Source organism: Papaver somniferum, chromosome 2, assembly GCF_003573695.1.
Source record: "Papaver somniferum cultivar HN1 chromosome 2, ASM357369v1, whole genome shotgun sequence".
Taxonomy (NCBI): domain Eukaryota; kingdom Viridiplantae; phylum Streptophyta; class Magnoliopsida; order Ranunculales; family Papaveraceae; genus Papaver; species Papaver somniferum.
In genome coordinates this window covers 137,993,024-138,011,368 of record NC_039359.1, presented here as the reverse complement: position 1 = coordinate 138,011,368, position 18,345 = coordinate 137,993,024, and the positions used below count along the sequence as shown (strand labels likewise).

General features: G+C 39.1%; 1 protein-coding gene across 1 annotated transcript in view; it reads right to left on the bottom strand.

The window, feature by feature from the left end:
- Positions 1–7,865, bottom strand: part of LOC113352047 (nucleolar transcription factor 1-like) — an 8,892-nt gene extending 1,027 nt beyond the window's left edge. The window contains exon 1 of the mRNA XM_026595927.1: positions 7,842–7,865. Coding sequence (XP_026451712.1) covers positions 7,842–7,865 — 24 coding nt within the window. The remainder of the gene's footprint in view (positions 1–7,841) is intronic.
- Between the last annotated feature and the right edge of the window lie 10,480 nt (positions 7,866–18,345).

Here is an 18,345-nt window from a genome sequence, read left to right as displayed (position 1 = left end):
AAAAAAAAAAAAAAAAAAACTCACGTATGTTTAAAAAAAAAGTTTCTCTTTTTTATGTGAGTTAATAAAAAAAAAACCTTATTATTGCTCAAACGAGCATTCGTCTATGAAACGAGGATCTTTTCTATTTTTGTGAAGGTCCACATATTTCAAATAAAATTTTAGAAGTTCACAAATAAAATTTTATCATAAGGTGGTCTATTTCAAAAACCTCTTTGATACCAAGGATTATTATTTATTGTTTTGACTAGCGAACGAACATTCCTAAAAGTATTTGGAACGCTATGCTTTGAAAAATAAATTTTGTTTTCATGAAACCTCATAAACAAAATTTTCTCTACTGCAATTGAACCTTGTCTATTCAAAAAATATATATCTCTCTCATATTAGGGATTATTGCTAGTTTCTTAGACTAACGAACAAACGAGTGTGTATTTGCTAAAACAATTTTTCATAAAACCTACACATGCATGTATACCTATGAAACTCATGAAAAATACGCAACAAACTAAAAAAAAAAAACTTACCTTTTGATCGGTCGGAGTTGGCCAGAAGTTCACCGGACGGTGACCGGACAGTGAGCAGCTCCGGCGAAAAATTTCCTCCTTCTCTGACGAACGTGAAGGGATGAAGAGGAAGGTGGTCGGTCATTCAAAAATTAATTTTTTTTAGGGATTCTTCCCTTTTATATAAATTTTATTTCCAAAACCTAATAAAATATGGATTTCTTTTTTTGAGGCTCGGGCCCGCTAACGCTAAACCGACCAAGTGAACTTTTGACGGACCAAATCAGCAGTGCCTCATCTCTCCGTGCCCAAGGGATCACGCTCTATCATACTATCAGGTTCCTTACCTGAGCATTTGCTCGTACATGACACCATTGGAGCAAATCGAGGATTCTGAAAATACCTTTGTACGACCGAGTTCAACTGCTTATCTCGTCGACTGGAAAATCACCATCTAATGCTTACTGCGGAACATGACTGTCCCTCACTAAGCAGGGGACTTAATGCTGATGGTGGATTTTCAACAAAGGTCAAAATCGTAAAATCATGATACTGCATGTTTCTGACCCGGCTTCAGGAACACATGTGATGATTCATATTTTACGATCCGTGAAACGTTTCACGATCTATGATCGAGTTCCTCCCAGAGCCATGATGAATATGATTCTCGAAAGGCCCCCCACTGGTTGAGCGTTCGATGTTGCGCATTTCATCATGACCTCTATGTAGAATAACATGATTGGGCGATCCTCCTACATAATTGTTTGTTGAGAGGGCTTAACGCCTTCAGGACGTCGGTGCTACTCGTTGTTCCCTGACTACATAGAGACTCCTCTCTACATAGAAGAAAGATTGGGCGGTCCTCCTACATAATTGTTTGTTGAGAGGGATTAACGCCTTCAGGACTTCGGCGACACTCGATGTTCCCTGACTATGTAGAGAGACCGTGTATAGATTCAGGCGGATCTCCTACATAATTGTTTGTTAAGGGGGCTAAACGCCTTCAGAAGGTTAACAACGCTGCACGATTGTTCCCTGACTATGCACCTTTCAGAAAGAGTATGATGCTTCAACTATCTCGTATCTCGATTCTACAATAGATTAATTCTACCGTGACATTCGCCATTGAATTCCTAGAAAATAATCTATTATATCTCATTACTCCGTTCCATGAATCCCCGGATGACTCCATGGATTAGTAATAGATAACCAATTCATCTCATTGCCTTGTTCCCTGAATTCCCCGAATGGATTCATAGATTGGTAATAGATGCACAATTCATGATTATTGCTCCGTTTCATGAATCATTCTCCGCTGAATTTCATGAATTAGTAATAATTGCTCAACAATCGGGCATCTGGACTACCACCGAGTAAGCCCCAATAAAATGGTGCAAGTGTACTCAACAATGATGCACGAACGAGCACCCAAATGCACGAACGAGCATTCGAAAATATGGACAAACGAGGAATCCTACACAAAACAGGAGAGAGAAAATAATAATAAAAAATAGAAAAGAGGCGCCTAGGGACCTGGCCCACCGGCCGGCCGGCCATGCCGCCGTGGCCGGTCCCCCATGCTTCTTCCTTTTATTTTTCTTATTTTATTTATTTTCATGAACTCATGAAAACTCCTTCATTCAAGCAACTTTCCTTGTTTGAGCAAAACTCACGGTTTCTCCATATTTTCACGGTTTCATGAAAAATAATAAAATAGGGAAGGGTATCGCGGGACCGGGCTACCTAGCCAGCCGGCCATGCCCTAGCCGTGGGAGGTCCCACACCTTGCAGTCCCTTGTTTTCATAATTATTATTTCCCTCATCCCATGAAACTCCTCTGTTTGAGCAAAAATCATGGTTTCTTCATATTTTCTCAAATATTGCTCAAACTATGAAAAGGACAAAAACTCAAATGTGGGATACTCACGCCAAATATTAAAATATTATTATTTTAATATTTTCCAAATTTTAATCAAACGAGCAAAGTCCTACTTGCTCATTCGAGCAAAATCAAGAATTTCAGTCAAAGATCGAACTCTTCTGAAAATCCGAAATATTGCTCAAACGCACACCAGAAAATACCAAAACTCTCAGGATTGAGACACGGACGTTTTGGTGACACGAGCATGCTTCTTTGACCGACCAAGGCCGGCCCTAAGTCTTGCAAGGAGCCGGTCCCACACATTCTCATAATTTTGACCTAATTTGCTCAATTGCTCATATTGGGTCCAAACTCTTTCCAACCAACTTGGAATTTTCTCAATCGACCATCAACCGGACCCACACCACCAAGGGACGGTTATATTCCCTCTTGGTCGGTCCCTTACTTCTCAAAAAATTAGGTTTTATCACCTAATGCTCACACGGGCACTATTTTAATAAATGATGAAACCGACGTTTTATCATCATTATTTCACCAACCGGTCAACTAAGGACCCTGGTGCACGCTCACTCGAGCACTTGGGAACCACATGGTCGTCCATCATCCCATGTAGTCGGTCCCTCACTCATGACCTGTTTTCAACATTTGATCAATTGTTCGACGCTCCACAAATCATTATTCTGAGCAAGTTCAAACACTAATAAATTTATGTGGATCCAGCAATCAACACCTGGATTAATTATATAATATCTGGTAGTCTACCAATATTTTAATTAATATTTTATTGGGTCACGTCACCAATAAATAATTCGTCGAATTGAGCAATACTTGCTCAGTTGCTCGAATATTGATCCAACTATCAACATTCAGTAATTTATCAGTAATTCGTCGAATTGAGCAGTACTTCCTCAGTTGCTCGAATATTGATCCAACTATCAATATTCAGTAATTCGTCGAACTGAGCAATACTTGCTCAGTTGATCGAATATTGATCCAACTATCAATACTCAGTAATTTATCGATGCTCAGTTGCTCGAATTTACAATATTTGCTCAGACGAGCAATATCTAAGAACGTCTAACATGTTCAATCCATGAATTATTGAGCATTCGATCACTCATGCTTGATTCAACAAAACTTAGACTCACCGTTTAATAGTCAACGATTGAATAATCAAATACATGTCTGCCTTGCAGACTCCACGTTCGTGAGATATCAATCACGTCACATGGGGGATATTACTTAGGGTTTTGGTCTGGCGGCCTACGACACGTGTGTTCATCGACGATGAGAAATTTGAGTAAGTCGTGCAAACGGTTGAAGGAGTTATCAAAGTAGTGGGTGGACGATCAACCAAGGCTCCACACGACACATAATTGGTTTTACCACAATCTCCCACTCATGAAACCGTCACACTTACTGGATCAATGTGTTCACTATTCTGACAATATAAATAGGCTCTGAATCGATGACTGAGGGGACATTCGTTTTTTTCAAGGACATTCGTTTCATACGAAATCAATCTTCTACACACAAGTCTCGATCAAACTTATTTACACATATTTGCATAAACCTTCAACACATCCACAATCCTTGATCATCATTGATCCCACAATTCTCAGCTTCCCTCCTATAGATCAACCCATCTCCCTCTTTGTGGCCGAATTGACTCTGGAACGACCATTGACTTGGTTTAGGCCGGAGTCCTATAGATTGATCTCTCGAACTCAAAGCACTCCCGTGCAGTGCATCTGTGTGAGGTTAAGAAGTTTGCTCGGTTGAGGAGTCTCGCTCGAACCGTCATCTCTTCGCTTCCCTAAAAAACCAGCAAATCGTTTTTCCCCATCCACAACAACTAAAGGTTGGATATTCTAATTGATTGATATTAACGCACAACCTATGATATTTCAATTATATAACAAAATATAATGCGGAAAAGAAATAACACAGACACCAAAATTTTGTTAACGAGGAAACCGCAAATGCTGAAAAACCACGGGGCCTAGTCCAGATTGAACACCACAGTGTATTAAGTCGCTACAGACACTAGCCTACTACCAATGAACTTCGGACTGGAATGTAGTTGAACCCTAATCAATCTCACACTAATTCAAGGTACAGTTGCGCTCCTTACGTCTCTGATCCCAGCAGGATACTATGCACTTGATTCCCTTAGTTGATCTCACCCACAACCAAGAGTTGCTACGACCAAAGTCGAAGACTTGATAAACAAATCTGTCTCACACAGAAAAGTCTATAGGATTGAATAAATTTATCTCCCACAGAAATACCCAAGAGTTTTTGTTCTTTATTTTGATAAATCAAGGTGAACTTGAACCAATTGTTAAATCAGACTTATATTCCCGAAGAACAACTTAGTATTATCAATCACCTCACAATAATCTAAATCGTATGATGGCGAAACTAGATATCGTGGAATTAAAAAAGATTAGATGAAGATGTTTGTGATCACGTTTTATCTTGCCTATCGGAGAAATTAATCTCGAGCATCTCTTAGAGAAGATAGTACTCAAATGATAGAATCGGACAAGATTATAACACACAACTACAAGAGAAATAGTTGGACCTGACTTCACAATCCCAATGAAGTCTTTCAAGTCGTTAACCTACAAGGTTTAGGAAAACCTAAGGTTAAAAGAGAATCGACTCTAGCTTATGCAACTAGTAACACACAGAAGTGTTGGGATTAGGTTTCCCAGTTGCTAGAGTTCTCCTTTATATAGTTTTCAAATCAAAGTTTGCAATCCAAGTTACCTTGGTAACAAAGCATTCAATATTCACCGTTAGATGAAAAACCTGATTCAACCAAGCTAATATCTTTCAACCGTTAGATCGAACTTAGCTTGTTACACACAAATGAAATATACCCTCATTTAGGTTTATGAACCGTACCCTAACGTGTACACCCATGTTCGCTCAACAATGGTCAATCGAAGTTAGCCATATGATAACTCTCATATCAACCACATTCATCTTATCCATAACTAGTTCAAATGACTCAAATGAAACTAGTTAAAGAGTCGTCCAATTGCTATATTCTCATAGAAGTATACAAGAACACAATTGAAACAAAATCGGTTTGATTCACTCGAATCAATTCATGAACATTATAGCCACGGTTTGCAAAGATTGCATTCCTTTTTATATAAATGTTTTAAGTTCATGTACACAACCGATTTTAGAAAGAAACCCACTCAAGTACGCAAACGGGTACGCATACTTGAGTAGCCGAACTTGAGTTTGGTTACGCAAGTACGCTTACGGGTACGCATACTTCAACACATTCCAAACTCCAGCAGATTTTCACGGACGTGAATTTTCCGCCGGTATGCGGGTACGCATACTTGCCCAGACATCAGTAACCACCAGTACGCGTACGGGTACGCATATTTCAGTGTAATACCCATCCTTAATCATTTAATTATATTTATTTTTATGATAAATGGACCTGGAGTGGATTTATAAAGATAACTATATATAGCTATCATATGGGTGGGTGCCATATCGTGAAGTAAGTCCTTATAAAAGTTTGAACTAGTAAATCTAGGCTAAGAAAATTCAGCCGTGATAAATTGGAAAGGATTATTAGTCTTTTTAACTATCTCTTTCACTCTCAGGAATAAAGGAGATTAGAATCCTAGGTGGCTGAAGAAAAAAGGGAATACAGGCGAGAAGTGGCTGCGATAGAAAGGTTAGTAGTGTATCGTAATCTTAAATTAACCTGGATGGTTTTGGTAATCTTGCTTTCCTTTAAAATACCAATGGAAATATTAATGGTGATTTGTGTGCTGTATACCTTGCTTATGTTTGTGGTAATCTCATTTTGATGTGATGTTGATTATATGCACTATGCTGACTGCTGACGTTTTAAAAATGTAACGAACTAATGCATGATATTTTAAGGAAGTGAGATCGGTAATCGATACATCTTTTGATAACTTGGAACATACTCTGTAAGATTAGGATATTTGTTGATCTATATGTAGAAATGTTGTTAGACCGATCTAGATACGTATGCTCCCTTAAATAATGAACTGGTCACTTTATAATCTTCCTGCTCAATGCTCTAGCCTTCTTAATATGTGGAACAAAAATCCATAGCTTATATATATTTATATATTTAGAAATTACTCGAGCCCAAGTTTGTTAAGTAGGGCTTTTACTTCTTATTTGAACTGTGTAGGCGTCATTATTAGGCTCGTACCAATTAGAATATGCTAGTGGATTTTGTTTTTGATGGCAGTACTTTAACTAAGAAAGTTTTGATAGTTTATATGCACCTTTAGAATTTCAATTTATACATCTGTTCAGAACTATGGACTGACCATGTCCCTAGGACGGTGGTGCGTTAATGGCATTAAATTTTGCAACGGTGCCTATTAGTACGCCGCAACTTCGTGTGAGGTCCTAAAATGATAAGTGATAACTGGATATGAGAGCGTTGTTGTTTGTGTAAATCATATAACGTCAGACTTAGAAGTTACGAATTTGTAGAAGCAGTGGAATGAACTAAGGATGAGAACATCTTCCATAATCCTTAATCTTATGCAGGGTCATGTTAAATTCAATAGCATTTGGTGAAATTTAGTGTCACAGTCTGGGCACAAGTCTATGGTATGAACCTATCGGAGATGAGACCGGGATGTGTTATACCTGTGTGGTTTTAATCGAATCTTAAATGACATATGAGGTAGGTCCTGTTATTCCATTTATTTTGTGGACCAAAAATGGACAGCTTGATTCGAAGAATAAATGAGTGGTGTATGGGGTTTGTCCAGTTACATCATTCCGTAGCGTTAGTCGCTGAATTAGGTTTTGGAGATTATCTCTTTTTTATTAGTGTGCGAGATCAGTTCTCACAGATAGTAACAAAATTATAAATGTTAAAATAATTTCTTAGGACTCTGTGGTAAGTACAGTTTCCCTTTTTGGGATTCTATTAAGGTTGGCTGACAAATAAATTATGGGTATAATGTTACTTCTCTTGTTAAATTACTGGGTTATGTTTTTGAGGATAATTAATTATAGCATTTTGGTTTAAATCTTGGGAATGTCGTGGCCGGAGACTTAGTGAACTTGCTTGGAGTTTAACTCCCGTTGATTATTTTTTTCAGGTGTTGTTAGGGATCGTGAAGGAGTTTGATTAATTCCAGTATCGGTGGATATTCAGAAGATATCTAACTGAGGGTGGACACATCTACACTTCTTTTTTTATTTTTTTTGTTATGTAGTTGTGAGTCTGTGGGGATACTTACTTTGGGTAAACTTCATTTTTTTTGTTAGCTTCGATTTAAAGGTGGATTATACTATTGAAGTCTAGTACAGCGGTTCAAATCTTTATACATCTTCATTATTTTTGTTAAGAAATAAAATTCCCTTCTGCATATACAATTATAATGGAACTGTGTTCCTAGTTTTCTGTGGTTATGTACCTTGTTGCAGAAAATTAACGACATACTTTCTAATTAATCATCGGTCGGGGTTAAGTGGAAAGTAGGGTTGTTACAGTTGGTATCAGATCTTAGGTTAGAGTGACTCTAGGAATTGGGGGGAGTGAGCCTAGGACGTTTCGTTATGTATATCCATGGCTTGGATATGCTTTATGATTGTTATTAGTATATTTGTATTCTTTTCTGAGATTATCATTGACTTATATAGGAATGTCAAGGCATGGTACTAGGAGACGTACTGGTACTGGAGAGGTGGTACCGAAAATGGTGGTCCTATTGATGGAGATGAACCACAATTAGGAAATCAGAATGTGAATGTGAATATGGCACAACTGACCCAGTTAATAGCCCAAGCAGTCGCTGCTTCTATGAACCAAAATGCTGGACAAGTAAACAATCATCAAAACCAAGGACCGCATGCTGAAACTGAGGAAGATAGGTATAGAAAGGTTCAGTTTCAGTTCAAGAAGTTGAACCCGAAAGAGTTTTCTGTAAAGTATGATAACCCAATGATAGCCCATGAATGGAAGGATGAGTGGTCAAGATTTTTAGGGCCATAGGACCTCCTTGCATAGAAGTATTCAAGCAGAGATTAGCTACCTTTGAGATCACTGGAGATGCTCATACTTGGCGGACTTCAGCTTCACGTGGATTGGATCATGCCACCATGACATGGACAGACTTCATTCTTATGTTTGATGAAAAGTATTTCCCTCAGAGTATTCGAAATGCTAAGGAGAGAGAGTTTCTTTCATTTAAGCAGGGCACTTTATCTGTTACAGAGTACGAGATTGAATACTCAAGATTGTCGATTTTTGTACCTCACTTGGTGGATATTGAAGAGAAAAATAGAAGTAGGTTTGTTTATGGTCTGAATGTTGTGTATCGGAGGCATATTGTTGCAAATCATATGATAGACACATATGTTAGGGCTGTTGAATGTGCCAGAGAGCTTGAGCAAGATTTCTTGTCTCATAAGAGGGATGGGGAATACTTGAAGAAGGACAATAAGGTTGACCGTGCATCAAAGGTTTCTTCAGGTCAACATGGAAGTGGTAGGAACCAGCATACCCAAAATGTCACTCAAAATGGTGATCATCCAGGGAAGAAAAGTAAGGGGTATTCAAATTCTAGGGAACCGTGGTCAGAAGAACAGTGGTAATGAAGGGGCAGTAATGCCAGTTGAGGGCGGAGCTCTTGCTGCCAAACCAATTAATTTCTATGGGGTTTGTTATAACTGTAGTGAAAGGGGACATAAGGCATCAGAATGTACCAAAGAGAAGGTTCAAACAGCAGACATACGTGAGCAGCCAAACACTGGAGTTGGACACCGCAATGTGCAGCCTCGTGGTCAGGGTCAACTCTTTGTTGTGCAACCTCGTGACGCAGAGAATACTACTTTGTAGAAGCATTCCTTAGACATATTGAGGGTGCAGTAGTAGATAACGAGTCTCTACAGATTGCGAGTATACTAGTTGTGTATAATTTTGTGGATTTGTTCCGAGAGGTTCCTGGATTGCCTCCAAGTAGGCAAGTGGAGTTCTGCGTCGAAATTCAACCTGGTACGACATTAGTTGCTCGTCCTCCTTACAGAAGGGCTCCAAAGGAAATGCAGGAGTTGAAGTCTCAGATTGAACAGCTTTTAAGTCAAGGATTTATTCGACGTAGTTCTTTACCATGGGGTGCTCCTGTTTTATTTGTGAAAAATAAAGATGGTTCTTTACGATTGTGTGTTGACTACCGTGAACTGAACAAGGTCACGATAAGAAACAAGTATCCTTTACCTAGGATTAATGATATTTTTGACCAGTTGAAAGGGGCTATATGGTTTTCGAAGATAGATTTGCGATCTCGTTATCATCAGCTTCTTGTTAGAGAGCAAGATATTTCTAAGACCGCATTTCTGACTCGTTATGGTTCTTATGAGTTTCTGGTGATGCCTTTTGGGCTTATGAATGCACCAGAAATGTTTATGGACTTGATGAATCGAGTATTTAGAGATTTTCTTGATCGGTTTGTTATTGTTTTTATTGATGATATTCTTGTATACTCTAAGACTCGGGAAGAACACGAGGAACACTTAAGATTGGTGTTGCATACTTTGAGAGAGCATCAGTTGTTTGCAAAGTTCTCGAAATGTGAATTTTGGCAACAATCAGTTAAGTTTTTGGGACATGTGATATCTGAATCCGGAGTTTCTGTAGACCCTTCCAAGATTGAGGCAGTGTTGAGTTGGAAACATCCTACAACGGTTTCAGAGATTCAAAGTTTTCTTGGTTTAGCTGGATATTACCATCGATTCATTAAGGATTTTTCTCGAATTTCGGGACCACTTAATAAGATAACTAAGAAGGGAGTATTGTTTGTTTGGGATCCTAAGTGTGAAGAATCTTTTCAGGAGCTTAAGACTTACTTCGACACCAGTTTTGACCTTACCTGTAGAAGGAAAGGAGTTAGTGGTTTACACAGATGCCTCACTTCTGGGATTAGGATGTGTTTTGATGCAGGAAGGTAAGGTTATTGCTTATGCATCTAGGAAATTGAGTGTCCATGAGAAGAATTATCCAACCCATGACTTGGAGTTGGCAGCGATAGCTTTTGCTCTGAAGTTGTGGCGTCATTACTTATATGGCGAGAGATTTGAGCTTTTCACTGATCATAAGAGTCTCAAGTATCTATTTTCCCAGAAGGATTTGAATATGAGACAGCGTCTATGGATGGAGCTCATCAATGATTATACTTTCGGCTTACAATATCACCCAGGTAAGGCGAATGTTATAACTGATGCCTTGAGTCGAAAACCAAAGGGTTTGTTAGCTTCCATGATTGTGAAAGAGTGGAAGATGTTGGAGACAGTTGCCGAGTTTGACTTAGACGTCAAGAATTCTTCTTCTTCGCAAGCATTTTTGAGTAATCTTGTGGTAAAACCTGTACTTATTAGCCGTATCATCCAGGCTCAATCCAAGGATGATTGGTGTGCGAAACTACTTGGAGCTGGAGACTTAAGTGAAGATGTTGAGGTAGGGATGGATGGTGGGCTTCGACTTCGAGGTCAGTTATGTGTACCCTTGGATGCCCATTTGAGACATGAGGTGTTAGATGAAGCTCACCGTAGTCACTATACTATCCATCCTGGAGCTACACAAATGTATAAGGATTTGCGTAGATACTTTTGGTGGAAAAGTATGAAGCGGGATATTGCAGAATATGTTTCTAAATGCCGAACATGTCAACAAGTTAAGATTGAGCACCAGAAGCCAGCTGGAGAATTACAACCACTCCCAACACCAGAATGAAAATGGGAAAATATTTCCATGGATTTTATAGTTGGACTACCGAGATCAAAGAGAGTACATGACTCTAGTTGGGTAATAGTGGATCGGTTGACTAAGTCGGCACACTTCTTACCAGTGCATACTACTTACAACGTGGATAGATTATGCAAGCTCTATGTAGACAAGATTGTGGTATTGCATGGAACGCCAGTCTCAATTGTTTCTGATAGGGGTGCTCAATTCACTTCCAAATTTTGGAGAAGCTTTCAGCAAGCTTTGGGTTCAGATTTGGATTTTAGTACTTCATTTCATCCTCAAACTGATGGTCAGACAGAGAGAGTTAATCAAATATTGGAGGATATGCTTCGAGCGTGTGTGTTAGATTTCCAAGGAAATTGGGATGATTATTTACCATGGGAAGAATTTGCTTACAATAATAGTTACCAGTCGAGTATTGGTATGGCTCCTTTTGAAGCTCTTTATGGAAGACCTTGTCGTTCACCGGCATGTTGGGTAGAAGTTGGTGAAAAGAGATTTTTTGGGCCTGATTTGGTTCAGATCACTACAGAGAAGATCCTAGTGGTTAAGGATTGTCTTCGTAAAGCTCAGAGTAGGAAGAAGAGTTATGCAGATAGGAAACGGCGACCATTACCACTTGAAGTTGGGGATGAAGTTTTACTCAAGGTGTCTCCTATGAAAGGAGTAATGAGGTTTGGTAAGAAAGGAAAATTGGATCCTAGGTTCATCATACCTTTTCCTATAACTAAGAATATAGGGAACGTAGCATACCAATTGGAGTTACCACCCCAGTTGTCTGGAGTGCACAATGTATTTCATGTTTCTATGCTACGTAGACACTTAAGAGATGAGGAGCAAGCTCAACAAGCAGATCTTAGTGAGTTGGTTGTGAAACCGAATGTCACCTATGAAGATAAGGGGATTCGTATTCTAGAACGACAAGTAAGGTAACTACGGTCTCGGGAAATACCATTTATCAAGGTGCAATGGAATCCGATTGACGAACGAAAGGCTTCCTGGGAATGGGACAATGTCATTCGTCGTTCTCATCCGTATCTCTTTGATGATGAGGTAAACTTTGATTTTGTGGGAAAAATCCCTCTCTAGTAGGGTAGATTGTAATACCCATCCTTAATCATTTAATTATATTTATTTATATGATAAATGGACCTGGAGTGGATTTATAAAGATAAACTATGTATAGCTATCATATGGGTGGGTGCCCATATCGTGAAGTAAGTCCTTATAAAAGTTTGAACTAGTAAATCTAGGCTAAGAAAATTTAGCCGTGATAAATTGGAAAGGATTATTAGTCTTTTTAACTATATCTTTCACTCTCAGGATGAAAAGAGATTAGAATCCTAGGCGGCTGAAGAAAAAAAGGAATACAGGCGAGAAGTGGCTGCGATAGAAAGGTTAGTAGTGTATCGTAATCTTAGATTATCCTGGATGGATTTGGTAATATTGCTTTCCTTTCAAATACCAATGTAAATATTAATGGTGATTTATGTGCTGCAATTTCAGTTTAGGGCTCAAGATAAAAATCAACTCGTGACGGTCGAGACCACAACTGGAATTGAGGCAAGTTTGCTTTGTCTTTGTGTTAGGGAAAACTTTAGATTTAAATTAAGTTCTATAGTTAAGTAGTGTGGTTTACAATATAATTTGGCCCTTGAAATTTATACCCGTATTGCTGTATACCTTGCTTATGGTTGTGGTAATCTCGTTTGAATGTGATGTTGATTATATGCACTATGCTGACTGCTGACGTTTTGAAAATGTAAAGAACTAATGCATGATATTTTAGGGAAGTGAGATCGGTAATCGATACATCTTTTGATCACTTGGAACATACTATGTAAGATTAGGATATTTGTTGATCTATATGTAAAATGTTGTTAGACCGATCTAGATACGTAGGCTCCCTTAAATAATGAACTAGTCACTTTATAATCTTCCTGCTCAATACTCTAGCCTTCTTAATATGTGGAACAAAAATCCATAGATTATATATATTTATAGATTTAGAAATTACTCGAGCCCAAGTTTGTTAAGTAGGACTTTTACTTCTTATTTGAACTGTGTAGGCGTCACCTTATTAGGCTCGTACCAATTAAAATATGCTAGTGGATTTTGTTTTTGATGGCAGTACTTTAACTAAGGAAGTTTTGACAGTTTATATGCACCTTTAGAATTTCAATTTGTACATCTGTTCAGAACTATGGACTGACCACGTCCCTAGGACGGTGGTGCATTAATGGCATTAAATTTTTCAACGGTGCCTATTAGTGCGCCGCAACTTCGTGTGAGGTCCTAAAATGATAAGTGATAACTGGCTATGAGAGCGTTGTTGTTTGTGTAAATCATATAACGTCAGACTTAGAAGTCACGAATTTGTAGAAGCAGTGGAATGAACTAAGGATGCAAACATCTTCCATAATCCTTAATCTTATGCAGGGTCATGTTAAATTCAATAGCATTTGGTGAAATTTAGTGTCGCAGTCTGGGCACAAGTCTATGGTCTGAACCTATCGGAGATGAGACCAGGATGTGTTAAACCTGTGTGGTTTTAATCGAATCTTAAATGGCATATGAGGTAGGTCATGTTATTCCATTTATTTTGTGTGCCAAAAATGGGCAGCTTGATTCGAAGCATAAATGAGTGGTATATGGGGTTTGTCCAGTTACATCATTCCATAGCGTAGTCGCTGAATTAGGTTTTGGAGATTATCTCTTGTTTATTAGTGTGCGAGATCATTTCGCACAGATAGTAACAGAATTAGAAATGTTAAACTAATTTCTTAGGACTTCTGTGGTAAGTACAGTTTCCCTTTTTGGGATTCTATTAAGGTTGGCTGACAAATAAATTATGGGTATAATGTTACTTGTCTTGTTAAATTACTGGCGGTTATGTTTTTGAGGATAATTAATTATAACATTTTGGTTTAAATCGTGGGAATGCCGTGGACGGAGACTTAGTGAACTTGCTTGGAGTTTAACTCTCGTTGATTATTTTTTTCAGGTGTTGTTAGGGATCGTGAAGGAGTTTGATTAATTCCAGTATCGGTGGATATTCAGAAGATATATAACTGAGGGTGGACACATCTATACTTCTTCTTTTATTTTTTTATAATGTAGTTGTGAGGCAGTGGGGATACTTACTTTGGGTAGACTTCATTTTATTTTTGTTAGCTTCGTATTTAAAGGTGGATTATACTATTGAAGTCTAGTACAACATTTCAAATCTTTAGACATCTTCATTATTTTTGTTAAGAAATAAAATTCCCTTCTGCATATACAATTGTAATGGAACTGTGATCCTAGTTTTCTGTGCTTATGTACCTTGTTGCAGAAAATTAACGGCATACTTTCTAATTAATCATCGACCGGGGTTAAGTGGAAAGTAGGGTTGTTACATTCAGGTTCCCGGTTTTTGACTTGTACACTAATGTGATTAACAAACTATGCTTATATCCAAACATGGTTACATGATTCTAAACTCTTTATTTCAATCATTGAAACTTTCTTAGAGGACGTTATATAGTTGTTGTTCACAAACTATTTTTCGTCAAAGCGATTTTCAAGTTATTAAAATTATCATAATGAAACATTCCAAGACAACACCAAATGATTGTATCACACAAACCATGTAAGATGTGACTCGAAAATTTTCATATGATCTTATTCAGACTTTTGTCACGAATGTAAGATGAATTCGGCCGAAGCGAAAGCTTGCCAACACATATTCGGAGAAATATATAAGCGAGATAAACTCGGCCCGAAATCTCAAATGTGTATAATAGAAAACTATATCATAACACGACTTATGTCCCAATATAGGAGATAGAGTAGAAATAGACTTTCCAAGTGATAGATAAGTTTCAGTCTCCACATACCTTTTGTCGATGAAGTTCCACAAGCTCCCCTTAGTAGTTCTTCGTCTTCAATAGATGAACGCCGTGAAGTCTAAATATCAACTACACAATCTATTATCTAGTTCGGAGACATCTAAATAGGCTAGAAATCAAGACTCATAGTTTTGATCACTAACATTGACAAATATGCTTGAGATAGCAACGCATACGAGTTTGACCGAGCAATGCTCTAACAACACGATTTTAAAATGCATCGTTTATATTGTTACTCATGTATGTACACCTTTCATCATCCACCACGTGTACAGAAAGAGACACGTGGAAGGCATGCAAAACAAGATATCAAAACATGATAGAAAGCATCTCATCAGAAGATGCCACCGGTCAGCAGATCCGACAGTCAGGGACAGAGGATCACAAAGGTATGATGGCTCAGAGGAGTACCAGATAATACCCCTTGGGTGTTAATACACCCAATCCCGAGGAAGATCCCAGATCAACGGCTGAGAGGAAGTTTGACTGACACAGATGTGACCAGACAAAGAGACACTTGCCTGACACAAGCAGACATCCATCTACCCGCATTAAATACCAAAGAGATATACACGTGTCAATCAGCTCGTGGAAGAGGAGAGGATAACCCTTAGTATTCAAGCTCAGGCCGCAGCATATGCCGAAGACCTCTGCGTAATGGGCACAAAGCACAAGAAGATAAGATTACAACGGCACCTCAGAAGTAGGACCCACGTTCCAACCCTATAAATACCCCTCTCCACTAACAGAGAGGGGGTCGACCAATCCAGAGAAATTATAGGAGAATATAGGAGAGAGAAATAAGAAGAGTAATGAATCCCCTTACTTCCGCAGACCTATGTACAATCTAAAGTCATTCGACTATCTTTGTAATCATTCAATACATAGTGAAACACCAGCCCCGTGGATGTAGGCCTTAGTGCTGAACCACGTAAATCTTTGTCTTATTTACATTTTAGCACTTTACATTTAGCGTTGAACTTCATGTACTTTACATTTATACTCGATTCACTGTTTATTCCTTTATACGAACATTATTTATGATAATATTCGACTAGACAATGACAAGATCGAAGGCTTCGAGTCGATGAATCGATATAATCATCCCCTTTACACATACAGCGTACAATTCTAGAATTAGACTGAATGCGAGTATTGTTTGTGAACACGTGGATGGCTTGGTGATTTATGTGTTCACAATATGGCGCTAGAAACAGGGACTTTGTCCCGGTAAAAGATTTATCTTACCTGTGATTTCACCTTAAGCGCGCATTATGGTTGTGCCCTATTCTGGGTTCAGCGTGCTTTCAAAACCTTTTTTATTCTGGGTTCAGCGTGCTTTCAAAACCTTTTTTATTCTGGGTTCATGGTCTTTATTTTCACAAACACCATTTCAAAGCAGACACATCCACGATTATCTATCACAGATTTGCACGTGAGGCGTTTTTCTTTTAAAACTAAGACTTAATAATCCAGATTCATGAGTTCGCGCGACGGATCTGCCTTTTCAAGAGTTTTCCTTTTCAAAAAGTAGTCTGAAAACAAGGTCCATGATTGTTTATTAGAGGATTTGTATTGCGAAAACTAGACCGATGGAGTCTTTATGTTTTTTTTTTATTAAGGCCCTTGGGCAACTCATTTCCTTCTATTCCAATAATTTTGCGGATACGAATGGCACTAACCCGATCCTCGTGGATATATTTGGTTATCTTTATTTATTCCCCTATGCAGAAAAAAGACTAAAATGGAAAAGATACTAGAGGCAGGAAAAACCAAAGCCTCATCAAAAGAGACACTGAGGATTACCCCGGTCATGACCCGAAGCAAGCAGAAAGGAGACAAAGCTAAAACAGCTACTTAGAGACAAGATGTTGTGGAAATCACCTCGTCTATGAACACTAACTCCATTGCAGTCGCGGCTCTCAAAGCAGCAGTCACAAAGAACAACGCAACTGTTGCGGCCCTCCAGGCTACAGAAAATCCATCAACAAAGAGAAGGGGTGGCAGAATCTATGACACATCGGCCCGCACATCCACCAGTCTTCGGAATGCCGTCAACCAACGGTCAGAATCAAACCATACCAGTGGTTTTAGCACCGCGGGTGGAAGCTCAACCAAGGGGACCAAACTTGGAGATACCAACAATTGAAGCTGATCCTCTGCCACCCTTAATACACACAGTAGACGAACGGGGAACTATGGTCGTAGGGGCACAAGCCGGAACTCCCAATCAGGGATCAAACCAGTCCCACCGACTGATGGTAGAGCTCGAAGAATTGAAAAAGAGCCAGCAGGTCTACGCAGATGACGTAGCTCTTCTGTCCATGGGAGAACCAAGACTTGAAAGATAGGATTTCCCAAAGCACGAAGACTAGCCAACAACTGGACGAAGCAAATTCTAAAGCACCAGATCCTAATCGAGACCGAAGAATCATCCTAGCAAATGCCGCTAGGGGAAGCAGTGTATCCGATCCGGAATATGCCGCCGAAGACTTAGAATATTATGACAGTGAAGTTCGAAGAAAGAAACGCTCAACTGAGCATGAGAACGTGGGATATTACCGCACAATGGAGGAGCTGCGTGATGAGATGATGGATGAGATCAGGAAGTTAAAATCCAGACAAGGCGGAGGAAGGCTTGAAGAGGTGATGAAAGAAGCTAACTCCACGCCCCTAACTCATCGCATGGAAAATACCCCCATTCCGTTAAATGCCCTGTCCCAACTTTTGAATGCTATGACGGATCCAGTGATCCCGCGGCACATATCCGGTATTATAATCGTATCTTTGCCCGATGGAGTCAAAACGACGCCGTCCTCTGTAGGTATTTCCCATCAAGTCTGAAGGGATCGGCTTTGTCTTGGTTTGACAACCTGCCACCTGATTCCATCAACTCCTACGATCAACTCGCAGAGAAATTCTTGAGAACCTACATGTACAACAAAGCTGTCAACACCGGAATGGATAAAAAATTTTATCTGGCAATTGTTTACAAGGAGAACACGAGGGAATACACCAACAGATGGCACAAGATATGCCAAGCCATAGGGAGTGTGGATCCCGTAGTAAGCATCAACTGCTACAAGTGGAGATTAGATCGAATGAGTCCACTATTTGTTGAGATCCACGGAAGCGTACCTAAGACAAAAGGAAATCTTCGAATAATTATTGAGAAGTATGCTCGTCTTGAAGAAATCCAGCGTGAGAACCCGAGGGAACAAATGCAGAGGTCTCACCGTACCAATTCCGCAGAACAAACCAGCGAGGCCAAAAGAAATAACTCAG